The 27,538-nt window shown below is 44.6% G+C and overlaps 1 protein-coding gene across 1 annotated transcript; it reads left to right on the top strand.

Annotated features, from left to right (window-relative positions):
* Positions 1-27,538, top strand: LOC102786149 (dual specificity testis-specific protein kinase 2-like). Its single transcript, XM_006809643.3, has 10 exons — positions 1-1,098; positions 13,101-13,222; positions 13,828-13,876; positions 14,358-14,504; positions 14,679-14,761; positions 15,074-15,164; positions 18,832-18,915; positions 19,222-19,308; positions 19,410-19,503; positions 23,238-27,538. Exons 1-10 carry the CDS (start codon positions 892-894, stop codon positions 24,464-24,466), a joined length of 2,193 nt encoding a protein of 730 aa, XP_006809706.3. The 5' UTR covers positions 1-891; the 3' UTR covers positions 24,467-27,538.

The raw sequence follows: 27,538 nt of genomic DNA, 5'->3' as shown, positions 1-27,538 counted from the left end.
TTGGTTCGGCCACTTTCGTTTGCGGTATCCGTCCCAGCCTGCTCCCGGTGAAGCACGGAGACACACGGGATTAGGAGCAGCAGATGCTCCGGTCCTCGGAGCGCAGGACGTCCCCGGTCACACCGACGCGTCTACCTGTGGAAGCTCCCGTTATCAGCAGCGCGGGAGGCGCATTACAGGGAGGATCAGGACGCTGCATCAGCGGGACTCTTTATTCTAAGCAGCAGGTTTAATGGGGCCTGTCAGTCTGAGTTAGTCAGGCAGTGTGGTGGAGCCAGCCCGATGTGATTGGGTGGAGGTGGCGGTCACTCTGGCTGCTGGTGTCATGGTTCCAGTCGGAGATGGGCCCGAGCTCTTGTTCTGCGGCGCAAACCGCGCAGTGATACGCGGTGATGCGGATCGTGCTCTGTTGCTGTAAATCCACCTGCAGCCACAGTAACGGCTGCTGTTCCTAATAATGTGCCTTTAATGCTTCCGCAGGGACCTGCGTGTATGGCCGGCTCCCGGTGCCGTGGATCTGCGGCATCCATCAAACTTGCGGGATGACGGAAGGAACCGAGCCTCCTCTCTCACCCACACGCTGAGGAGGCGTTCATGGGCAGCGGGAATTCCAAACTGCGTGACTTGAAAGAGTTGAAACTGTTGGGGCAGCATGGGGGGGATGATGAACAGATGATCATCTGTTTGGCTCAGTAACGGAAGAAGGACATAAACTGAGCAGCAACCTACAGCACACACTGGGGCGACCGCAGCAGCGCCGTGGTTAAACAATACTGTCAGCTCATTGGTCTTTGTGACACTATGATGGTGGGAGGCACCATCACCTCGTACCCGAGGACTGCGGTGGTCTGAGAATCAGGGTTGCAGAGCGTCTGGAGAACTGTCAGCACTATGGACTACCACTCCGAGTGCTGCTTCTGTGACCCTGACGAGGGTCACTGCAGCCTCGATGAGCCAGCTCTTCATAGCATCCACGCACCCAACCGGATCCGGCCCTCCTCGTACCGAGCCTTGAGGAGTGCTGTGTCCAGCCTGGCCCGCATCGATGACTTCTTCTGTGAGAAGATCGGTTCAGGCTTCTTCTCGGAGGTCTTCAAGGTATGTGACCTCACCTGAGTCAGCTGCAGGGTCAGAGTAGACCTCTGCTGGTGTGCCCCACAATCCTCCCGTGAAGAAGCCACGTTTCCTTCATCTTCCCACACTTTCAGATAGACAGACAGTGGGTCTGACACTTTATAGCAGGTGTGGGGAACTCCTCGAGGGCCGGTGTCCTGCAGGTTTTAGATGCGTTCTTGACCCAACACAGATGATCCACATGGCTAAATGACCTCCTCAACATCAAAGTTCTCCAGAGGCCTGATGATGAACTAATGATGTGATTCAGGTGATATCTAAAGCCTGCAGGACGCCGGCCTCCCTGCCCTGCTTTATAGCCTTTACAGATGAGTTTCCTCTGCTGAGAGAATCAGTTTGTCCTGCTTTTGTTTCTGCTAGCTTTCTGCTGGCTTTAGATGTTGGAGGTGGAAGGTGTGCAGGACAGTTGACAGTTTATTGTCAACTAATGCAGACTGACAGGAATTTGGAAAGTATGATGGCATTTATTGTATTAATAAATGTTTCTGAAGTAGAATTTTCCTGGACGTGAATTTTTGATTCTCTGAGCACACGTTTTAATAAGAGCACATTTGGAGAGTTGAGGGTTCAGCAGTGACACGAATCATTTTGTCACTCACAGACTTTATTCACAATCGAACACAGAAAAGAAATAAAACTTTTAAACTAAGAAAATGTACCATTTAAGGAACATATTAGCCCGTTTGTAATCTGATGGCAGCCGTACAGCTCAAACACTCGGGACAGGCTGTGATTCCCCCTGTGTAGCATCCCCTCTATTCTCTGAGAGAAGGTTAAAGTCTGGGACCAGACTAGTACCTGGATGTTTGGGATATATGATATATGGGCCCGCTGTCTGATAGAGGATTCAGCTGCTCAATAGTCCTGGATCGTCTTTATTGTATTTTCCTGTTTTCCGTTGCTCGGTGACAGTTGGAGAGCAGACGGGTCAGTGCACCATCTCGACTCTTGTACTACGAAGCCGTTGCCATAGATACAGTGTGTGATCTGAGCTGCAGCCAGTTGCTCCCCCTGGATCATTTTTAGCCTTTTAGTTTAGTTTGTTTGTTTTAGGTGATTTTCAGTCACGTACTCTACGTTATATTTGTTTATTAGACATCAGACAGTTAAAATGTTCTTCCTGCTGCTGTAGTTGTTATTAATAATGCTTTGTTGTCAGCTAATAAGCTATTGATTTATTACTTATGCCATGATCCACAACCTGAAAAGAATACATGACGGCACATAAAGCCTTGGTGACAGTCATGTGTCCCTGCACTGGTGCAGGTCTACCCTCTGTACCTGGTTAGTTTTCCCACAGAGCGTCCAGAACTTTGAAGGAAACACTTGAATATATCGAATAAACCACCGAAAAGTGTTAATTTATATTTTCCATGAGGGTACGATGGGATTTTAGATGGGTGGGGTGTAGGTGTAGGAGAAGTGTTCACCTCAGCCGGTCGCAGCAGGTGGCCCCGCCCCTCCCTGAGCCTGGTTCTGCTGGAGGTTTCTTCCTGTTAAAAGGGAGTTTTTTCTTCCCACTGTCGCCAAAGTGCTGCTCATAGGGGGTCATATGATTGTTGGGTTTCCTCTGTATGTGTTATTGTAGGGTCGACCTTACAGTATAAAGCATCTTGAGGTGACTGTTGTTGTGATTTGGCGCTGTATAAATAAAACTGAACTGTATATGAGCTGAATAATAAACTTAGTCATCAGCACCAGACCATAATAAAAAGAATGAACGTGTAGTTTGGAGCTGGCTGAACAACACATGATGGCACGAGCTTCATCACACTCCTCCTCCACTGCTCCCTCGTCACCTCATTCTCTTCCTCCTGACCTGAGCCCTTACCTCCTCAGCTGACGTCAGAGCTGTAACGAAGGAAACTGTGCAGAAATGATTTAGTCATGATATGTTTGCAGCAGACTAGATGTGCAACCCTTCTCTACAGAGAAAATGAAGTAGTCTCTAAAAACCTGACAGCTAGCATCACCGATGATGTGATGCTAGCACCACAGATGCAGCCCACAGTGTCTTTAAAAAGCCACACTTCCTTGTGATAAAGGCTCTGATTACACTGGTCCATCTGAGAGTTTACTTGCTGATGACGTCAGCGTGATGATGCTGCACCTCAAAGCTTCAGTAAGTTTAGGATATCCTCGTCAGCCCTTGGTTGTCGTTGCAGCAGACGCTCTCTGACCTGTTTCTGGCTCCTTTCACAACATTTCGCAGCCTCCTCTGGAGCACGCAGACATGGATGCTTCACACTGGGCATGTTGACAGCTAAACAGCCTTCTGACAGGATACAAACGACAGCAGAGTGTTTTGATTGGTCGGGGAAACATGGAAACTGTTTGATGCACATATATCTGTTTTTAATCCTAAATTAGGATTAAGTGTCTCCAGTCTGTGTTACGCTTGTCGGCCAGTGGCAGTTGTTATTAGTCAACAGTGGGATACAGAAGGTTAAGCAGAGCATATGTGTGTGGGCGGAGTCACAGGCCCATTTTGGCGGTTTGGTTTTGATTGATCAAAGTGTTCCTGAGAGGATTTCATTTCCTGTTGAGGAGTTAGTGGCACCAACTGTGCTCGAGGCACAAGCTTGGACCCGTTTTACCCACTCAAGTACCAGATTTACATCAACTGGTGCCAGTTGATCTGTGGCTATGGGAAGGGCTCCCCCAATAGATTCACTGGTGACTGCAGGACACTTACCCCAGTTTCTGCCAGCGCTGTCACAATATCACTGTACTTCACTCACGAATCTATATTATGGTGATTTTCACCTTTTTTTCAGTACAAATGATGTCGTCAAAGTTTAACTTTATCTGTTTGATCCAACATGACAAAGTTGTGGTGTTGTCAAGCGCTGTCACTGAAAGCTGGCGTCAATGAAAGAGTCGACCTGCTGTCGCTCTGATATCAGTCTAACTCAAAGTCAGCAGTTACATGGAATCAGTTTCAGAGAGCACGAGCACCGACTACCATCAGACTCTCTGAGTTTTAAAAAGGGAGTTCTTCCTCCCCACAGTCTTCGTAGGAGATCATCTGATCTCAGTGCTGTATGAGCGAACCATTATAAACCATTATAAACCATTATAAACCATTATGAACCATTATGAACCATTATAAACTGGTGATATACAAATGAGATTGTATTGAACTGAGAAGACAAAGGAAAACCAAACATGTGCAAAGCTTTTAAGACTTGTTTTCTTCTCCAGGAATAGAAAACATTATCACAGCTATTCAGCAAACCCCACAGCAGGTCTTCACTTCAGTGTGTTTATGTTTGTGTTAATGTTTGTGTTAATGTTCAGATGTTGGAACAAAAACAGAGGAGTGATCCCTCACTGACGATCACTTCTCTCTTTTTTTAATAAACGGGGGAAGTTTTTGTTTAAAGCCAGCGTAGCAGTGGACACTTAAATTAGCACGTTTCTTCATTTGGCATCATTAATTGGAAATATCTCATTAACTACTCGAGTTTTCAAACACAGGAAACAGCTGTTCCTGTGTCAGTCGGTCAGTTTTAGAGCTTTGACTCTTATTTCTTTTTGACTGCACGGACGTCAGACTGACGTCTTAACAAACTTCTCCACGGCTCCTTTTCAACAAAGACACAGTTGAACAATTTCCCAAAAGAAAAAATATTTTTCAGAAATACACAAGTTAGCTTGTAAAACATTGATTTGAATCTACATTTTACATTTCTGATTTTAGCCTCATACAGAAACTTTCCTGTGGTCAGATTTAGTGAATTGTGTGTGCAGTTTAAACTCCATGGGGCGGAGCAACAGGTACCTCCAGTCCTGGATGTTGTCTCATCCATGGATGGAGGATCGGCTGCTGACAGCTCTCAGTAACGCTCAGCATTAGCAGCTGACACGACTGCCTCGGTTAGTGCCTGATGATGCAGCTCCTGCATAACCTTGCACAGCAGTTACACTGCAGCAGGTCTGTCACTGATTTATCAAACATCAAGTCATATTTGATGCTGGACCTACAGCAGGCAAGCTGAAGGTGCCAGCATCCTTTTTTATTTTTCCTGTTTCAGTTCTCAACAGCTTCATAATTTGTAAACTGCTGATATGAAGTTCCAGATATTTACCCCCTGGTGAGGTTGTCACCTTGTCCTAATGGTAGCCTGTGAAAATGCCAAATCACAACAACAGTTGCCCCAGGGCCTTCACGCTGTAAGGTAGAGGTCCTTAAATGACTGAGAGAACCCCAACGGCCTCCTACGAGCGAGCACAGCGACCTGTGACCTGCTGAGCACTTTTATTTTATGCTCAGCGGGAAAGAAGAAGCCACCGTTGTCGTCTGTTGTGTAGTTGGAGATAATCACTCGGATGCTCCTGGGCCTCGGGCCCTCTCAGCAGTTCTTATCCACCAACATCCACTCGTGCATCCAGAGCCATGTGCATGTTGGCAAGAGTGTGAAGTAGAGCAGCATGTGTTGCAGCCACGGTGGAGCCGTGCAGCAGCGTCAGTACCAACGGTTACACAACTCTTCTGCTTCAGGTTTAGTTCTCGCTGCACATTAGTCGTCTCTTATCATTAGCATAGCAGTAATACTAATGTGGGAGCTAGGCAGCAAATGCTATCAGTCCCATCCATCTGCATTAATGGACGGTGTTCATTTAACAGGCGTCTGTGTGTCGTTTCAGTTTGAAGGAACAGCAGCAGCATAAAAACAGCTCTACCTAAAAAAGTGTTTATTATTATTTATACCTTTGAAGTTGTGTTGCTCCCATTTTCAGAATTGTCACTGTTGGTATTGTTTGTATTCCACGTGTTGCCGTGCGTCACCCTGTTGGTGGGTTACCCTGCTGCTACTTTGATTTAGCCATATGTGGTAGTATACTCATGTGTGAGCTACAACCAGCTATTTCCCCATATTCTTGTTATCACATTACGTATAAGACATTTGCCTTACATGCAAAAGAGCACTGGAGGAGACACAAGCCCAGCCGAGGGTCACAAGCTGCTGTAGTCCCAGCCTGGGTCAATGGGACGGCTCCTTTAGACTTCTGTGGTCAACTTTCACACATGTGGTTTGATACCAGGATTATTCAAAGAGTCCTGTTACCTCTGTGTCAGATGTGGTTGGTTTCCAGCTAACATTTTACTGTAAACTGGCTGAAGACAGAATAGTTACGAGTGTCATTATTGTAAACAGCTGCACCTGTACTGTGAAGTTTTCTGCTGCACTGCATCACTTCCCCCAAAGTAGAGCAGCTCAATCGCATTAAGTAAAGCTGCTGTGTGACTACAGTGCAGAGCTTTGTGTCTGCTGCTCGCATGCCTGCAAACCTGGTGCTGTTACACAAAAAGCCGAGTGTAAAACCTGCTTTCTTTATTTCCTTCCTTTTTTTTTTAATACTTCTTTTTGTAAGAAATAACAAATATGCAGAAGATGGATGGAAGCACATTTAGGGGCATCAACAACTTTCCCCTTTTGCACCACAGTTCACCACAGTGTACACGAGTGATCGCGTCCTGAGCGGAGGCTCGAGAAGATGTGAAGGCATGCAAAGCAGCACGCCTTATTATTTGCTCAGGGAGAGGTTTATACAAAGTGGAGATTTTTCTTCTTATACGCCAAAGCTTTACCCCCCCAGAGCCAAAGAAAGAGCAAAAGCTTTTATTGTGAAAGTGCAGACGTGAGTGTGGAAACGTCACCAGTTTAATTGTCTCACACATGAATGAATGAATTATTTTAATATTAATATTAATATTAATTTAATATTTTGTAGCTTGTTCTTGTTTGCTCACCAGAAAAATCAGTTTGTGCATGGTTTCATTCTCTAAAATGGAAAAGATTCAAGATTTTTATTTGCCATTTGTGCACGGGACCAACAGTCCATGCACATTTGAATTCTTGTGCAGAGCTCTTGAGGACAAGTCACATTTTAACCCTCTCAGGGCAGGCGTTGCAGATTTGCAACAGTTAAAAACGAACAACCTGATCACCCCACATACATAAATGATGAGTTTCTTTTACTCAGGAGTACCACTGCAGGACGTGGTTGTGCATTAGCAACAAAAAGTTTAGTTTGAGCCTGAGTGGGTTAAGAGGTAAAAGCAAAGCAATGGCTGCTGTGCAGGTCTTCTTAGGTTTGTCCTCACATGCTGCCAGAGACATTACAGTGTTGGACATGGGGACCAGCGGGGACAGACTGGATGGACCGTAGGGTCAAATGCATCGTGTCCGCTTCTTTTATTCCATTTTGAAATGCGACTGTGTGTTTTAAGTTTAACAAATGCATGTTTGTTAAAGTAATTAATTACATTTGACCATATTCTGGGAGCACTTCTTCCATGTTTATTGTTTTGTTTGTTTTGTAGCTAAAGACAACATATTTAAGATTTCATATTCAGCAACGTGGCTGAGCTCTAAATGATCAAATAATGGTAGCAAGCATGATGAGTCAGCTACATCTATAAACTGTAGATGCTACACACAGATGAGGTCTGCTGCTGTGGTTGGCCCATCAAACAAATGTAAATATTAGACAAAGATAACACAACTAAATAGAAAATGCAGTTTGTTATTGTTTGTTACTTCTCTCACCCCAACCGGTCGCAGCAGATGGCCATGCCGCGATCCGAGGAACTGCAGGAACAGCTGAGAAACAAAGTTACTGAGATCTCTCAGTCTGGAAAGGGTTATAGAGCCGTTTCTAAAGCTCTGTGAGAGCCATCATCCACCAATGGTGAAAACATGGAACAGCTGAACGGCGACTCATCCAACGGCTCACAAAAGAGCCCAACATCCAAAGAACTGCAGGCCTCACTTGCCTTAGTTAAATCAAAATCAAAGCAAAGTTTTGTTGTCACATCACATGTGCAGGTACACTGGTACAGCACAGCGTGAGCTTCACAAGCAACAGAGGTGCAAAATGCAATAACAGAAGAACAAGCAAAATATAAGAATGAATATATGTGCATTACTGAATATGTATATCTACGTGTGTGTGTGTGTATACATATATATAAAAAAATGAGGTTAGCAGTTGAAAATGTGCAAAACAAATGGCATTTATCTACAGTGTGGAGTGCATAGTGTTGAGGTTCTGGTAAGTGAAGATGAAGTGTTCAGCAGCCTGATGGAAAAAGCTCAGTCTGCTGGTTCGGTTCCTCCTCACTTTCTTCAGGCACCGCAGCCTGTAGATGTCCTGGAGGGAGGGAAGCTCACCTCCAATTATCCGTTCAGAGCACCTCACTACTCTCTGGAGAGCTTTGTGGTTGTAAGCGGTGCTGTTGCTGTACCAGGTGGTGATGCATCCAGTGAGGATGCTCTCAATGGCACAGCTGTAAGCCGTCTCATCACCTCTGGTGAGAAGACCCACCACTGTAGTGTCCTCTGCATACTTCACAATGATGTTGGAGTTGCTAGTGGCCGTGCAGCCGTAGGTGTGGAGTGAGTACAGGAGAGAGTTATGGTCAGTGTTCATGACTCCGCCACGCAGGCCATTATTGCCCAGAGTTCAAAGACAAAACCCACTGCTGAGCAAAAGAACCATAAAGGCTCGTTTACCAGAAAACATCTTGATGATCCCCCAGACTAGAGCAGGGCGATGTGACCAAAAATATTTATCACGATATACATTTGAAAATTTGTGATAACGATATAACTGACGATATAATTGACACTAGACAAAATACTTTACAACTCCAATTCAATTCAATTCAATTCAATTTTATTTACACAGCGCCAAATCACAACAATAGTCGCCTCAAGGCGCTTCATAGATACAGAGAAAAACCCAACAATCATATGACCCCCTATGAGCAGCACTTTGGTGACAGTGGGAAGGAAAAACTCCCTTTTAACAGGAAGAAACCTCCAGCAGAACCAGGCTCAGGGAGGGGCGGGGCCATCTGCTGCGACCGGTTGGGGTGAGAGAAGGAAGACAGGATAAAGACATGCTGTGGAAGAGAGACAGAGGTTAATAACAGATATGATTCAACACAGAGAGGTCTGTTAACACATAGTGAGTGAGAAAGGTGACTGGAAAGGAAAAACTCAATGCATCATGGGAATCCCCCGGCAGCCTACATCTATTGCAGCATAACTAAGGGAGGATTCAGGGTCACCTGGTCCAGCCCTAACTATATGCTTTAGAAAAAAGGAAAGTTTTAAGCCTAATCTTAAAAGTAGAGATAGTGTCTGTCTCCTGAATCCAAACTGGAAGCTGGTTCCACAGAAGAGGGGCCTGAAAACTGAAGGCTCTGCCTCCCATTCTACTTTTAAATACTCTAGGAACAACAAGTAGGCCTGCAGAGCGAGAGCGAAGTGCTCTAATAGGGTGATATGGTACCACAGGTCATTAAGATAAGATGGGGCCTGATTATTTAAGACCTTGTATGTGAGGAGCAGGATTTTGAATTCAACTCCACAACTTTATTAGTGCAAAAAAACATCAATGTATTTTCACTTAAACAAGCAGCTGTTTTTTATGTGCATTAAAGTTATATAAAAATTTAACAGTGCAAATGCAAATTCCTCGCTGACAGTTTAACCAAAAGGCATTTCCAGTGAAAACTGGCCGACATATCCTCAGCATAACCATGTATAATATCCACAACACTTAAAAAGAGGTTATACACACACAATACGGTAATATTATGTTGAAGCACAGTACGTATCACTCCGCGAGGCTCCGCCTACGATAGCCGTAATGCTCCAACAATCCATCAAGCGGTGCGGCTTCGTAGCTTAGCAAAGTCGTACTGAAACATCTGACAGATTTTCGAGCGCCGTGCACATAAAATCGTTTCGAGGTCAGTAAACACAACCAGAGTTCATACATAAGGCACACGGGATTATAAGGGGCTCTGTCGACTTTCAGAAAAATCAAAGGATTGATTTTAAGTGCGCCGTATTTTCCAAACAACACGGTAATAACGACGGCCCGCTAGCATGCTCTACCAAAAATAGTGCTTTGTTGTGTATCTGACGGACGAAAGCTAAACCAGTTCCACACCAGTGAAGCTGCAGCATTTTTACAAACCAGTTCTGGTTCATCGTTTCATTCAACGATCCGCTTTCGCTCTTCTCATTCTGCGTCGCCACCATGCTTTTTCCTCCATGTGCGTATGAAAACAAAGGCACTGCACATGCGCGTTTTACCCATATTCTACCGCCATGTTTCATTTTCTTATCGTTGCCCAACATTACACCGGTATTACCGTGAACGGTATGATATGGCCCAGACTTTTGGAAAAACACTCTGTGGACTGATGAGACAAATGTTGAAGGTGTGTGTCCCGTTACATCTGGAGTAAAAGTAACAGCATTTCAGCAAACATCATACCACAGTAACATATGTTGGTGTTAGCGTGATGGTCTGGGGCTGTTTTGCTGCATCAGCAGAAGACTTGCTGTGGTAAATGGAAGCACGAGTTCTGCTGTTGACCAAAACATGATGGAGAATGTCCGCACATCTGTTCATGACCTCAAGCTGAAGCTCACTTGACGATGATCCGAAACACACCAGCAAGTCTACCTCTGCATGGCTGAGGAAAAACAAGATGAGGACCTTGGAGTGGCCAAAGTCCTGACCTGTATCCGATTGAGATGCTGTGGCATGACCTTTGAAAGGTGGTTCGTCCTTGAAAACCCTCCAATGTGGCTGAATTACAACAAATCTGCAAAGATGAGTGGGCCAGCAGTGCTGCAAGAGACTCATTAACAGTTACTGCAAACGCTTGATTGCAGTTTTTCTGCTAAGGGTGGTCCAACCACTTCACTCTTTAGCACAGGGCTAAACACCTTCATCTGGAAACTGCATTTTGTGTTTACTTGTGTTATCTTTGTCTAACATTTAAATTTGGTCTGAAGCATTTACGTGTGACAAACATACAAAAAGTAAATTAGGAAAGTGGCAAACACAGTAATAACATGTTTACTAACTAATTTCACCCAATAAAACTACAGTTCTTGGATTGTCTGTGTCACACAGCAGAGCATATTATTCGTGTAATAATTCCATTACAGTGCACAATAAGCAACAACAGCACAAAGACCACATAAATGCAACCTGAGAAGCAGAGACAGCTGCTGTTAGTCTTTAACAGTTTTTATTTCAAATGTTATCACTTTTACTTTACAATAAACCAAGGACATGGTTATTGACTTCAGGAAGACATCCCCCCATCCTGCACTAACAGTGGTAAATGGTGCAGCCATTGAACTGGTGGACAGTTATAAGTATTTGGGGGTTGTTCTTGATAAGACTCTGTCCTTTGAGTCACATCTTGCTGCTACAGTGAAAAAGGTTCAACAAAGACTTTTTAATGAGGTTGAGAGGTTTCAATGTTTCATCTGAAATGATGACTCTTTTTTATAAAAGTTTTATTGAATCTGTTTTAACTTTCTGTATCATTGCTTGGTACGGTAATATGTCCCTGAATAATAAGACCAGACTTAACAACCTGGTTAAAGTGGCTGGTCAGATTTCAGGGAGGTCTCAGGTCCAGCTTGTGGACTTTTATAACAGGCAGGTGCTTAAGAAGGCAACCTCTGTCCTGTTGTGCTCAGATCATCCTCTCTTTAATGATTTTCAACTGCTTCCATCAGGTCGTCGTTATAAAGTGCCTGCAGTGAAGACAAAGAGACATAGATTGTCTTTTGTACCTACTGCTATTATCATAGTTATTAACACTAAACCATAAGTGTTGTTGCCATTGCACATTGCACTTTTTTGATGAAAAATCTAGGTTGTTTTCTCAGGCTTATATTATATTATATTATTTTGGTGAGTGTATGTGATGTGTTGGTTGTCTGTTTGTTTGTTTGTACGGACACACTGCAAATCAATTTCCCGTTAGGGACAATAAAGTTACCATTGACCATTGACACGTTCTATCAGTATCAGGACTTAAGTCTCCTTCTTGTCAGTTTGAAGGTCCAATCACAGCACCCAACTCAACAGTAGCATCTCTGATGGAGGTGAGCTGGCGTACAGGGTGGAGGTAGAGAACAACCTGAAGCTAAACATCCTTAAAACCAAAGAACTCATAATGGACTTCAGGAGGCACTTCCACTCCCCTCTCATTATAAGTGGAGAACTGGTGGAATCAGGGTCCTGGGCACCCACATCTCTGCTGGACCCACAACACTATCACCCAGTAAAGAAGCCTTACAGGGACTGCACCGAGGAAGAATAACCCGGACCAGGAGCTGCTGCTGGCCTTCTACAGCTCCTCAGTGGTGTTTGATACTCAGGAGCCTCGACTGAGAGCAGGAAGGCTGCACAGAGAGTCATTAACACCGCCTAAAAAGTCATTGGCTGCCCTCGGCCCCCCCTGGAGGCCATCACCAGATCCTCCTGTCTCAGGTAAACCAGGGCCATCACAGGTGACCCCTACACCCCGCCCCCCACCTGTTTGACCCGCTGCCCCCTGGTTGGCTTTAGGTCAATCAGGTCCCACACCTCCAGACTCCTGGGCCATTCAGACTGTTAACAAGCACTGGTTGTGTGTATGTGTGTGCGTGCGTGCACACACATGCGCTCTGCTCAGTAACAGCCCAGTGGATTTGTGCAGATCAGGAGGAGTGATGGGAAATCCAGAAAGCCTATTAGCTGTACTATTAATACGCACACAAACACAAATGCATGCGAGTGCTTGGAGGTGCAGACACTGTATACACTTTGCAAGCACCAGTCAGTGACCCTGGTGACCACATGACCTACTGTAGCTGCAGCTCCAACTGTACGTATCAAAATGAGTTTATGGCCTCGTGAGGCTATCATGTTCAAATGTGCAGCTGTGACGAGTCACCAAACATTTCTCCCAATGAAACATTCAGATGAACAGAATCGGCGTTCTCGGGGTCCAACGTTACAGGATTGTGTTACATGCTGGTCTTAAATTTCACAACAGGTTTTGGCAGACTTTGTTGAAGCAGAGGTGGAGAGACGTTCACACTGTCAGTGTGTGAACAATCATTCTGGCTTTCTCTTTCTCTGTGCAGGTGCAGCACAGGATCACAGGGCAGGTGATGGCACTGAAAATGAACACGCTGGCTAGCAACAAAGCTAACATGCTACGAGAAGTCCAGCTCATGAACAGGCTGTGCCATCCCAACATTCTTAGGTGGGTGTAAATGTGTTGGTTAAACATTCACTGTTCAATGTTCGATTTTGATCACAGTGAGATTTGAAGAACATTTTGCCCCTTAAATAAATTTACTCTGCTGATCTTTGTCTAATATTAACATCTGTTCGATAATCTGAAATATGTAAGTGTGACATGTACCAAAAAGATACAAATGAGCAAGGGGGCAAATAGCTTTTAAAAGCACTGTGTATATGTTGTACATTAGTGTTTGTTCTGTATTTATTGCATGAATAAGACCTTTGCCAGAGTTAACTTCAGCACATTTTAACAGGTTCACTCAAAAGAAAAAATCAAAAAAAGGTTTTTTACACTTTTGTAGACTTTAAAATGGAAATCCCATTTCCCCTCATAAACATCCGATCAAAAACGAATCATATTGAAGTTTAAAATGTGTAATAATAACAATTTACAACAATTTACAAAGTCTAAAGTTTTAAAGTTGTGATCAAATGTTCTGTCGTTCCTCTGAGGGACACAGGGGGGCGCCATATCAACACATTCCGAGCTGTCCATCGATGGATGGGCGTCATGGTTACTGACATGTAGAAGTGATTAAATTGTGTTTCTTGACTTCCTGTCAGGTTTCTCGGGGTTTGTGTGCATGAAGGTCAGCTGCACGCGTTGACTGAGGTAAGACTTTTGTTTTGTCCTCTTCGTGCTGACAACATCTCCACAGCTACACCTTATTCTCATGTCTCTCCTCCTATATTCATTTAGAAGTTGTGCAAAGACGACATTCAAACATTCAAAAGCAAAAATGTAAAGTCCCATTTAGAGAGGCCCATCAGGGTCCCTGGAGGACCAGGGGATTAAATTAGTGATCTGTTCAAACGTCCCACGTTTAGCAGCTCTGTGTGTGTTTGGGCAGCTTTCCTGCTTCATATAGTTTCCTTAATGCAGTGAATGCTTGCACTGGGCAGCAGGTCTGAGGTTGGGACACATGTTTTAAACTGTGTGCTGGGAAGAATCCCCTGACTGGTTTACAGTGGGAGACATGGCACCTGTGATTTGAGTTGGTCAGACCACAGGACCGCTTCCCTCCTGAGATACATGAGCTTGCAGCATTTCTGGATCTTGCTTGTATCTGGCTCTATCGTCTGTTTCTGTGCAGTACATAAACGGGGGTAACCTGGAGCAGCTGTTGGACAGTGACCTGTATCTGTCGTGGGGAGTCAGGATGGCTCTGTCTCTGGATATCGCCCGAGGGCTGCAGTACCTGCACAGTAAGGGCATATTCCACAGGGACCTCACGTCCAAGGTACAGCACACGAGTCGCATAGCTGCACTGACGAAAGCAACGACAAAAATGAAACTTTTTAAATTGTACTTCTGTCTCTCTAGTTGTTAGAGTGAGACTCTCTGAAGTGGTTTAAAATGTTTTTACCAGCCGTTGTTTGCATATATTCATTTCTCGACTGTTGATCTGTTGCAGAATTGTCTGGTTCGCTGTGAAAATGGCACGTTCACTGCTGTGGTGGGAGACTTTGGCCTGGCAGAGAAGATCCCTGATTACAGGTGCAGGACGAAGCTTTTCTCTCCTGAGCTTCTATAAACTGTCTGTTTGTGCTCAGGTACCAGAATGTGTCCCAGACATCAAAAGGAAAATGGAAACATTGTAACCTTCTATGAAAAAGTCAAACCCAGCGATTCTCCACTCCAGCTCTGATCGTTCTCACATAAATGGGACTTAATATTCAAACGTTATATTCGTTTTTTTCATGTATGATCTACAAAGTGATCATTGGCAGGATTTTTTTAAGTGTGATTAGATGATGAAGAGCATTCACATTAGGTTCCTAATGACAGACCGGTCCACTCTCTTTACAGTGACGGTTCAGAGAAACAGCCTCTGGCCATCGTGGGCTCTCCGTACTGGATGGCCCCTGAGGTTCTGAGAGGAGAACTTTACAACGAGAAGGTGAGCGTCTTTGGTTCTGTAAAACTGGAGTACAGTATTAGAGTGTAATCTTTGACACATATCGTGACCCTCCTTCCTTTATTTAATTATAAACAATGAACTCTTTACTCGGCACGAGGCAGTGGCTAATATTAGCTGATGTTAACAAACTGTCTGACCCTCTGTTTTCTCTTTTTTTACTTGTTATTTTGAACATGTTGGTATTTGTGTTGTCTTTGTGCGTTTGTAGAATTGACAAACACAGGATACTGAGTGACCAGTATCCTTTCACACAGTTACATATGATGGGTTGGGGCTAGCTTACAACTGTGCTAACTGTGTGCTGTAACTAGCAGCTGCTACAACAGTGTGTAACTATAGGAACATTTCTCAGTGTAAGCAGCCAAGCAAAGCCACATTCTGGTCGTGTCCAAATTCATGGGCTGCATCCTCCTGGGGACCCGGCCTTCGCGGTCTACGTGGGCCGGGTCCTCAGAAGGTCGGGTAGGCCGGAAGTAAATGGTCGTGAAATGGGACGGTGTAGTCTTCTGATTAGCGTCACCGCTGTCTCGGTGGAGTTTAATAAACTCGGCCGTCTGCTCCTTGCTATCTAAAATATAACAGGACACTGGAGTAAATTCTCGACTGTCTCACACTTCTGTTTAATCAGTTTTCTGTTTGATGTTTAGTCAGATGTGTAAAAACCACCCGGGGGATTAATAAAGTTTTATTTTATCTAATCTAATCTAATAACTTTAATCTCAGCCAAACCGATTTACTCACGAACAAACAAAACACAGAAAAAAGCCCAACAATAACATTTTTAGGTTGTCTAAGTGACTTATATATTACGTTTAACCCGAGTAGCGAAACTCCGCGGTGATCTGAAAATGATGTGCCGGGAGTTGTGCCGTTCTCAGCGGCTTCAGTAACCCTCGAGCTCCCGGCGAGCTATCGAGCTGGTGGCTAACAGACGTCTCTGAAAACGTTGAAGCACTTTTGCAAATATGCGATATCTTGATAAACTGAGCAGATATTTGATGTTTACACAGCTACTTTCTCGCCTGAAAATATGTTAAAAGTTTATTTTGTGACCCAGAAAGATTAATAAGAGTAATTTTAAAACTTAGTAGCGGCCGCCATTATTGGAAACTGGAGTTTGGCTGGGCCGCGCTATGAATTCTGGGATATGGTAGGCCACGAAGGACACACCCGACCCATCCTTCAAATTCGGGGAAAAGGAGGACGCATTTGTCGGCTGCATTCGGAGGAGTCTACGAATTTAGACAGCCTTCGGCGCGTCGCTGTGACGTAATCGGTCTACAAATGCGGCCTCAGGAGGAAGCAGCCCATGAATTTGGACACGACCAATGTTGTGGCAAATCCACTGATCCAAGAAAAATGGACCAGACATCAGTTATAGAAGCGATAGTCTTTACATAAGACTTGGAAAAAGGGTGTACAACACAAAAACTGACCAACATCAGAGCAACATATCATAATGGGTCCCGCAAACCTTTTAGTTAAATATGAATAACTTCCATCTCTACAACAGGATTCTGGGAAATGAAGTCTCTAATGAAAATAAATATTAAATGCTCTTTTTTGGCAGAAAATGAAATCTATAATTAACAGCTCTCACTAAACATAACCAAAATGCTGTTATCAGAACAATGAATTGCAACAAAGTTACAACAAGTAATAGATTCAGAATTCAGATATCTGAAACCATAAAAGCGTGTGAAGTGTTTCCAGTCTGTGGCTGAGCGTTCTTCCAACAGATGACCAAAAATAAAGGTTCTTCCTTTGTCTTCGTTTGAAATGTTCCTTCTTAATCTCACTCTGAGTTCAACACCGTTCACCAACTGCATGTGGAGCTGACAGGGTCAGAGTCAGACGCTGATAGGAAACGCATCGTTGCTGTTTCCTCTTTCAGCCACGTCGAGTTTGCAGTTCAGATGAAATTTATTGCAGACATTATTGTAAACAGCTAAAAGATCCCTTTGTATGTTTGTCTTACCCCCCACCCACCCAGTCACAGCAGATTGTTCTGTTGTAGGTTTCTTCCTGTTAAAAAGGAGGGTTTCTCCCCACTGTTGCCAAAGCACTGTTGCTCATGAGGTCATATCATTGTAGGGTCTCTACCGTATAATATAAAGCACCCTGAGGCAGTTGTTGTTCTGATTTGCCTTTGCCGTCGTGCCATATTAGCTCTCCATGTCAGAATCAATGCACACATCATAGCACGTCATCAAAGACCTGATCAGTTCGTTTACGTCCGGATCACAGACATCGATCCAAACGTGAGACTGGGGAAACCTTAATAAGAGCTACACTGAATGGATGCTTCTACTTAACATTAACTGTACCAAACCAAACCAGCCTAACAAACAAACCTACTGTAAAATGAAATCTACCACAGTGTAACTCTGTCAATCATAAGGTCATGTTTGTGTAATTGCATTTAAAGTTACCAACCATTAGACTCTGTCCCCAAATTCTCCAGGTTGGGGTTTTATTGTGTTTGTTTTTGGTCTTGGCAGACTTCATAGAGCTCATTTAAATGAGTTGGTCCTGGCGTTTAAGCTTAGTCCACACGTTTCCAATAAGGTTGATTTCAGGGCTTTGGGAATGCTGCTCCAGAAGCTTAATCTCCTGTTTTATCAATTCCAAAAGTAGCTTTGGTGTATGTTTGTTATCCATGTTTCAACTGGTGAAGTTGAATAATTTGCTATTAGCAGGTTGTTTACAGTACAACTGGCAGCAAACTAGCTCCAGGGCATGATGCTGCCACCTCGACCTGAGTGGAAACATCACCTGTTTCAGCGCATATGGAACAAAGACATCATGTTCATCTGATGATGTTAAGAGTTAGGCTGCATTCACACTGCAGGTCTTGATGCTCAATTCAGATTTTTTGATCAAATCTGATTTTTTTGTCTGCTCGTTCACACTACAAATAAAATGCGACAGCAAACGCGCTCTAGTGTGAACGCTCAAAGCGCCTGCATGCGCAAAAGAAGACGTCACACACAACGCGCTCTGTTTAGACCCAGACCAACAGTATGTTTGACTGATGGCCTTAATATAAAGACTTCGGACTTCACGTTTCCCAATTTTTGCTTTAAGTTATTTTGTTCTTTACATAATAATGTAAATAACCTAATAATGATCCTTATTGCTGTTTTAGAGGAGCAGTGCTTCAAAGGATAGTTGCAGATTTCTGTCAGAATCTGCAGATTATACAGTACAAAGAAAATGTTCACGTTTCTCCAACGTTGTCTTCCCAACAGTTTCACTGACATCTACACTGGATGTCCAGGAAGCGTTCGCGATGTCTTCTCCGGCGCTGATATTTGGCATCTGTCTTGTGTCAGTGACGTAAAAGACGGATTTAATGTGACCGTCAAACAGCAGCTTTCTAAAACATCGGATATGTATCAGATTCAGTACCACATACGAAAGTGACCCAGATTGGATTTGAAAATATTGGATTTGTGCCGTTCACACTGTCACACCATGATCGGATATGTGTCGCAGAGGGTCAGAAAAATCAGATTTGATGCGCTTTCGCCTGCAGTGTGAACGTAGACTAAGTTTCATCCGTCTGGTTTTGAATTTGACTTCTGTATGAAATCTAGTTGGAGCCCTAACACAGCCAGAACTAACGGGACCTCCTCTCTCGTAGGTGGATGTGTTTGCTTATGGCATCATCCTGTGTGAGATCATTGGCCGGATTGAAGCTGATCCTGATTTTTTACCGAGGACAGAGGTAGGAAATAAATCTGTCCACACAGTCACACACATTCATACAGCACTTTGCTCGGCACCTTATCTAACATTCACACTGTGAGGGATGCAGTCGAGGAACTGGAGGTTCAGTGTCCTGTGATATGCAGCTGAACACCAACCTGCCAATTAGTCGTCGGCCCACCTGAGCTAGAGACACAGGGTTAGCTCACGTATACCCAAAAACTAGTCATACGCGTGGGACATGTTAGACCTAATCCAGGCTAAAGGTTTGACCTGAAGCATTTTGAGACTGTGCTAACTCTCCCAGCTGTGTGTTTGTCTCTAGGACTTTGGTTTGGATGTGGATGCGTTCGAGAACATGGTTGGGGACTGCCCACCAGCATTCTTTAATCTCGCCGTGACCTGCTGTAACGTAAGTATACGCACAGTGTGTCATTGGTCACAACCCAAACACGACCGGGAGCTTCTGAAGCTTCGTCTGCATCCTAACACTGTTCGTCTGTGTCGTTTCAGATGAACGCAGAGAGTCGACCCTCGTTCTCTGACATCGTCTTCATGTTGGAGACCCTGGAGCGAGAGGAGCAGGGAGAGACGCCTGTTGCACTTGGTAAAAAGATCCTTTTATCTACTTATTTTTAAAGTTCTACTGTTCTGAATGTTTCACTCTCTCTGGGTCTTAGAGCAGGTTAAAGCCCGCCCCCCTGATGTGTCCCTGCGATGCTTTGAAGCATGTTCAGACATCACAGCTAACCGTGTTTCCTGTTTGCTGCATTGTTGTTCTCATGTTTTAATCAACAAAGATGTGTAATACAGAACTACACATGCTGTCACCACCTGAGCCCAGCTGCCAAGCTGCTGCTGAAAACTGCACTGCATTGGAACGAGGCTGCTGCTGATGTTAGGGATGCTAACATGTTCTAGCAAAAACTTGAAAAGTAAAAATCAAAGTAAAACTGTAGTTTTTGTGAAAACTGAGCTTCTACTTAGTTTTATTTACTACAGCTGGATTCTGAACAAGGAGACAAAACCTCACCTGCTGCCTCTGATTGACCGTAAAGCTTCAACATGCGTATCGTTAGTCTTAAAGATGAGATGATGATGAGATAGCCTTTATTTGTCAGTTTCAGGTCTTTTGCCCACAACCGAGATGACAGACCTTGCCGACCGTACATACAATACACAAACATCACATTGGGGAGACAGGTCAGGCTAGGTAGGGAGGAAAAAACATTGAAATGTGTAACACAGAAGGATAATACAGGAATGCACAGATATCAACACACCATAGCACAATAAACACAGACAGCAACATGGGAAAGAGTTCCAGTGTGTACAGCTGATCTGGGACCGCTGCAATCTTCGACTGCGCCTCCAACTGACCCGATGTCCACATCAGAGGGGAGGTAAGCGTTGGAGGTGGCGTTGGATCCGGGGTAGGGAGGGTGATGCGTCGGTGAGTGCTTATCAGTATCAGTATATGTATGTGCGTGCGTGTCCATAGTTCAGCTGAGACAGTGTCCTTCGCCCTGCCAGGCTAAGTAAACAGTCTTCCAGCCAACCCAGGTGGCCTTGCATGGAACGGGAAGAACAGACTCAACACAGTCGTTATCAGGGTGTTGTTGTTCAGCTCCAGCCTTGCAGCTGGCGCCGAGAGGGTATCTGCATGAAGTGATGTTATTTTTTACTTTAGTGTGAACAGCTCATATGAATTTCAAAGCAGTTCTACAGTCCAACACTGGTCTCTCAACCTCCCGTTGGAGAGCCGCGAGCTTCGCCATACTTGCATTCTGTGATGTTGTCATTTCTTGTGCTCAAGGAGCCGATTCTGAGAACTCACGGCAGTGTGCCTCCCCGAGATGTAATCCGATTTGGGCTCAGAGATGTTATTCCGGGCTAGCCCTTCAGAGATGTGTCCAGTCTGCAGTCAGAGATCTTATTCTGAGTATTCACAGCAGCCGTAGCCTCTCCAAGATCTTATCTGTGCTGACTCAATGAGCCCATTTTGAGAAGCTCACGCCTCTCCCATCGTTCCAATCCCAGCGGGCAGCCTTGTGGGGGTTTGAACAGCTGGTTCCGCTTTCTTAATTCTTCGATAAGTCAGGGCCAAGCCAGCTCCGATCCGCCAGAACCCTGTTACCATGGTTCCAAATAGGTAGATATCTTCAGCACTCAGGCTCACCCAAGCCCAAACTTCTCGTCGAGAAAGGGTGTCAATTGCATTTAGGGACCAGTTGATCCAATCCATAATTCCTCTTTTAGGTTTTAGAGAGCAGACTGTGAGAGAATGTTCCAGGGAAAATACAAAAAAAAAACACGAGACTAGACAAGGACATAAGCAGGGAAGATAAGGGAGAGGAGAAAAAGTGCGTCCGCCTCCTCCGAGAGCCAAAGAAGGATGTTTGTAGCACATAGATAAGTCACAGCTATATATGTGGAGTTCTGTCTGAAACATACATGAAACTGTGAAGTTATAGTTCATATTTTTTCACATCGAGGAAAGACATTACAGAATAATAAACATGTTTGTACCTCAAACCTTTATGATGGTCTGAATACTTTGAGACACGGATTAAAACGAACAGACCTCAGGATGTTCTGACCAATGAAGCTGATGCATCAGCTTTGCAGGATGGAGCCTTGTCAGGTCTTTACACTGCAGACTGTTTTTCAGACTCATGTATTTTTCATTTGCATGTACTTTATGTACATTTGGCCTCACTTTTGGGTCGGCTCATTGGCCATCACTGGAGCTGCAGCACTGTAGAAGAGTCAGGTAAAGAGCAGTTACAGTGAGATGATAACAGAAGACAACACACTCTTTTATTTGGAAGTATTATTTTCCATTTTATCGATCTCCTGTCAAAAATTAAAAAAGAACCCAACGATGTGACGTTACCCTGTGAGTGACAGGAGGGATAATGATAGCAGTTAGGGATGCACCGATACCACTTTTTTAGAAACGAGTATGAGTACTTGCATTTCAGTACTCGCCGATACCGATACCGAGTACTTAATAAAAACATGATTTAAATTTACAGGTAACAGCTTTAGTCCTATAATTTAACAAAAAACAAACAAACAAGGGACTGGTTTGGAATTAAGAACATTTATTTAAAATGAAAAGCATGTTGTATGCAACATATTACAGAATAAATAATTATAAAAAACAAAATTTAATTTTAAATTTGTTCGTCTGTTCCTCTGTTTAGAAGTCTCACTAGCACAGTCACAGCTGGGATGACATCAGAGGCTAGTGCGTCGTAGCTGCTCACTTTTTTAGTTAGTTCCTCAAAGGGGGCGAGGATGGTAACAGTCGTCTCCATAAGAGCCCATTGGTGAGCGGTGAGATAGTCAGGGAGTTCATGCTCGGACACGCCCAGCACTCGCTTTTGCTCAATGAGGGACTGGAGCATGTAATACGTGCTGTTCCAGCGCGTCTGTACGTCCTGCTGCAGTCTCTTTATTGGCTTGTTGAGCTGTCCCTGAATGTCCTCGAGGCGGGAGTAGGCTAAGGTGGAGTGTTTAAAATGCCCAACTATTTTCCGTCCCACTGCTTTAGCATCAGCTATGCTCCTCTGTGCTAATAAGCGTGGGTAAATAAGCGTGGGTAAATAAGCGTGGGTAAACTCTTTGTACTCGTTGTCGTGTTTTTGGTGCTTGATTAAATTGCTTGTGTTAAATGCGCTACCTTTTGAGCCTCCTCTGGACAATTTCGCTGAGCACAATTTGCAGTCCGCCTTTGTTTTCGCGTCTTCGTTCACTTTGAAATAGTTCCACACGGCTGACTTGTCTCGCCTGCCGTTCTCTCAGCTCTGAGCTGCAGCCGGGGCCTGGGGGCGGGCACTCGGGGCCTGGGGGCGGGCACTTGGGGCCTGGGGGCGGGCACTCGGGGCCTGGGGGCAGGCACTTGGCGCCTGTGATTAACCCCTTACATGCCGCTCAAACATAGACAGGTCTCAGACCGTGGTATCGGTCCTCGGTATCGGGGGACTTTTAACGAGTACGAGTACTTTAGAAAATGTGGTATCGAGGCCGATACCCGATACCGGTATCGGGTAACGATACCGGTATCGGTATCGGTGCATCCCTAATACCAGTGTAATAATAATGAGCTCCAGCAGAACGAGGCTGAGGACAGAGCTGCCGTTCGCTGCAGCTGGTTGGAGGTGAGGGCAAAGAGAAGACAGAGGAGCATAGCGAGACCTTGTCGGGGTGATGCCGCCTTGCCGCCAGTGAAAAAAAGAATGTTCTTACATGTTGTGTTGTCTTTGTATTTTCTGTGGTTCGTGACCTGTCGTGGTCTCTGACTCTTCCATCTTCCACCTTGTTTCCCTTGGTTAGAGCCTGTGGCAGCAGACGTCAGCCCGTACCGATGCCGAAGCTCTCCCTATCACGCTGTGGACCACACTCAGCTATGGCAAGGCTTGGCCAGGAGCCAGTCAGACACGATACCTCCAGGAAGCCTGCCTTCTCCTTTACTCGGGACCCCAGCAAGGGTCAACCCGTTCTCTCTCAGACAGGACTTAAACGGAGGACGGTGCAAACTGTTGGACACTCCCAGCAAGTCCGTCATCTCGCTGACCTTTACCCTACCTGCTCTTCCTGACATGTGCACCTCCCCCCACCTTCTTAAAAAAGCGTCAGGGATGAGAGTGCCTCCAAGAAGGTGCCAGTCTCTGCCCTGCACCCCAGAGCTCAGCCGGACTGTGGCTCTGCCCAGTCACGCAGCGGGGGAGGAAGAAAACAAGGATGAGGACGCTCGAGAGGCGGTCATGAAGCACAGGACGTGGGAGGATACGAAGGATGACACAATGAAGGGGACGAAGGTTTCAGAGAGAATACAAGGAAGGCTGCAGGTTGACCATGCAGACATGAGACATGAGCCAAGTGTGAGGAGAGAGTCTTTTGGAAAGGAAATACAGGTGGCAGAGGATCCTGGTTTTCCTGTAGAATTGGAAATGGTGTCTCTGGAGCGATTGGAAGAGGAAGATGACGAAGAAGAGAGCATAAGTTTTACAGAACCCATGGACTGCACCAAATCTCCTGAGGCAACAGACAGTATCGTGAACGCTACACCTGAAAGACCATTGCTCACCTCTACCTCCTGCAACTCCGTACGGACCAAGGGCTGGCGGCTTCCCTTCTCAACGTCTGCCTTGCCTCCTCTGCCACGACTGAACAACAACAACGGCTCAGGCCTGGTAATCAGTCAGCAAGTGCAGTGGGGTCGAGGAGGGTCAAGTGACTACAGTGGAGCCCTGTCCTCAGACCCAAGGGGGCCCTCTGAGCAGGAGGAGGCTATTTCCTGTCCAGGCTGCTGCCTGGTAGGCCTGAGTTTCCCTTCGGTGTGCCTCCGTGGTTCAGCTGCCATACCTGCCCCCCGCAGAAGGGCTTCGTTACCACGGCAGCGGCCCTACCGGAACCTCAACGGTACCATAACTGGTGGCAGCGCTTCGTCGTCAGCAGTCGCAACCAAAACATTACTGTGTCACAACACGAATGGATTAGTGGGGGCGGGGCCCTCTGTGTCGTGTGAGCCCGGCCGCTCCCTGCCAGAAGCCCAGTCGTAAGAATCCTCGAAGGAGCTTGTTGTGGACAAAGGCATAAACAATAAATGTAGTGGGTACTCAATGCTTAATACTGACTCTAGCAGCTGTGCAGTCACTGTAGCCTGTGCTAACATACTGCTGATTGGAGCGCCATCTATTGGGCTGGAGGATTAAACATAACTGTCACAGTGAGAAGCACGGTGGCGTAAAGGAAGTGGTGGTCAGGGTTCAGCTGCTTACTTTATTACTTCCAACATTGTATGCTGAGCAGATCTATACATCTAACCAGTCAGGGTTAACATTACTGCCTCCCATCTCCACTGAAGCAAACACGCTCTATGTGGAACTGGTTTCCAGACATGTGACAAAGAGGGGCAGGCCTGACTGAATCCACTTGCCAACTGGGCAGTCATTAGCCAATGAGCTAATCCTCCTTTTTGAAACGTGGCATAATCATCTTACAAAACCGATTCCATTTTTTATTCAGTATGACGTCAAATCGAGTGACTGAGCTCGGCAGCAAAGTGCCTCCAGAGGACTGGAAACCTTTTTTGCAACCACAGCTATCATCATCGGTCCCTTGAGATGAATGCAGGTTTACAGGCACTTCCACATTGGCTTCATTTTTCCTAACAGGAAGCTACATCCATATTTTATACTGTGTCCTCAGTGATGAGTGACGAGAGCTAAATGGCTAATTTATTTAAATTATTTATTTACATCTCTGTATAGACAATTTCTAGATGTTTTAGTTTTCACAAAGATTGTGTCAATAATACATTTGAATTGGGAAAAATCAGAGTTTCCTAATAAAATAAGTGTAAATTAGCTAACTGTGTTTATGAGTAGTAATTAATCAGTAAATGATTTACTTGGCATACTCCCTTGATGACACATGTATCCTAACATTAATTAGAAAAACAGCTGATGTCACACCTTGTAGGACTGTAACGTCTCCAATGCAGAAAGTTAGATGTTGGTTATCCATCCATCCTCTTATTCTTTGTCAGGGTTGCTGGAGCCTATCACAGCTGTCTTAGGGCAAAGGGCAGGGTACACCTGGACAGGTCACCAGTCTGTCACAGGACAAACACATAGAGACAGACAACCATTCACATTCACACCTATGGGCAATTTAGAGTTACCAGTTAACCTAACCCCACTAACTGCATGTGTTTGAACTATGGGAGGAAGCCGGAGTACCCGGGGAGAACTCACAGGAAGACCCCGGCCTCATGGTGGAATTGAACTCAGGACCTTCTTGCTGAAAGGCAATAGTGCTGCCAATTTTGATAATAATATTATTAAAATTACCACCTTCTTCTTTTTTTAATCCAGACCTCCATTTTCTGCAGAAGTCCAAAAGATGAGATGCTTATACTCCCAAGTGCCTTGCTCGTTTTCCCTTCCTAGTGCCAACACTAGCTAAGGGTAGCTTTGATGAAACAGCTCCTTTTTGCTGCTCCCTTATTAACCAGGGGTCGCCACAGCAGATGGCTCTGTGTTTCTGATTTGGCAGAATTTTATACCCTTTATGAGGCAGAGATAGACTGTACTCTTGGTCTCATACCAACAACCATTCACGTGTTAGGCAAATGTGTAAACCACTACATATAGAGCTGCTGGTGCTAGCTTAGAAGTCAAATCCAGGAATGTCAACAAACACCAAGGTCTTCACAAACTTCACATAAAGACAAAAAAAACATTTATGTAACTTCACATAATATTTTGCTAGTGACAATAGCAAATCAGCTGAGGCTAAACAACTAGCTAAACTAAACAATTTGGCAGGCAAGCTAACATGAGCTAACATTAGCTAACATTAGCTAGAGGAATGTTAGTTCTGTCTTACAAATGTAAACTCTGAAACTACTGTCAGTACTCTACTGCCAGGGCATTCAGTTTATAGTAGGAACATTTGTTTTTTCTGTCTTTCCTTTGGTTAATGTTAATCAGTACTAGCATTCCTGCTAACAATGTGCAAATTGCAAGCTAGCCCATGTAACAAAATGCTAGTTTGATTTGGATAAGGAGTGATGCATTCAAACTCCTAGGGCTGATGGTAACTTAGCTGAACTTAACTTAAGTTTACTTTATCAGCTTTAGTAACTAAAGCATTTGTTACAGCTGGTTAGTTTGTCAAATTGCTTTACCAAGGAATGTGATCCATAATCCTAACCTTACTATAAGCTATGTAGCCCATTCCTAGCATTGGTTGCCCCAAATGTAGTTTTCATGATGCTGATACTCAGGTATAGAATATATACTAGCCTCTATTAGCTAGTGTGATGCTGGAGGATTATTTGTATATCCAGACCTACATCCCTAGCACTGTGCACCACTGGAGTATGGTCAGCTGCAACCATTATCGTTCAGTGTAGGGCAAAAATTCATGTTTGCATTTCTTCAAACTAACTTGGACAGCACTAATCCCTGCAAAAGAGTGTTGGTAGGGATTGGTTTTCTGCAATTTATACACACCAATCTTTAATTTATATTGTATATAAAAGATGGATGAAGCAACTGTGATGTCAACCATTGGTCTGTGGATTCTTCATTTCAAAGCCTTTAGCTATAGTGCTTTGGCTGGTGCCATGTTGATTCTTTGGAGCCAGACGTTAGCATATTTAGACCTGAGACTTTTGTAATAAGATATCAGCTAAAATGCATAGATGCGGTGCATTGATACACATACTTGCTAATTAAGAGGCTATAATATTATTAGAATTCCAGTCACTAAAGCTGGAGGATGAACTTCTGATACAGTCTGTACAGCACGCTCACGGCTGAGAGGTCCAGTTTTAGTGACTCAGCTGGGGGAAGTAAGGTCGAACAGACAGATACCAGCTACAGCCGGTTGTGTCAGCACATAGTGAAAGCGACCTTACCTCTAACATTAAGCCTTAATAAAACTGGAGTTATTCGGAAATTCACTTGCAATACAGCTATGAAGGTAGGAACGATCCATAGAGACCAAAATATTTGCTTTTATGAATAGTTTCCAAACCATTGTCAAAAAACATTTGATGTGTGGTTGGTAGATTTTGAGTGTGGTGACAAGCAGATGGTATAAAGAATGAAATGCTGTGAGTC

This window comes from Neolamprologus brichardi, chromosome 9 (assembly GCF_056152115.1).
Source record: "Neolamprologus brichardi isolate AB-2024 chromosome 9, ASM5615211v1, whole genome shotgun sequence".
NCBI classification, from domain to species: Eukaryota; Metazoa; Chordata; class Actinopteri; order Cichliformes; family Cichlidae; genus Neolamprologus; species Neolamprologus brichardi.
Note: the sequence above shows the minus strand (reverse complement) of the source record. Positions and strands in the feature narration are given on the sequence as shown.

Bases quoted from the DNA above. Each gene is read 5' to 3' on its own strand.
- LOC102786149 (XM_006809643.3), top strand. From the start codon at position 892: ATGGACTACCACTCCGAGTGCTGCTTCTGTGACCCTGACGAGGGTCAC. The intron at 14,505-14,678 runs GTACAGCACACG...GATCTGTTGCAG, and splicing joins ACAGGGACCTCACGTCCAAG to AATTGTCTGGTTCGCTGTGA. The intron at 15,165-18,831 runs GTGAGCGTCTTT...CCTCTCTCGTAG, and splicing joins GAGAACTTTACAACGAGAAG to GTGGATGTGTTTGCTTATGG.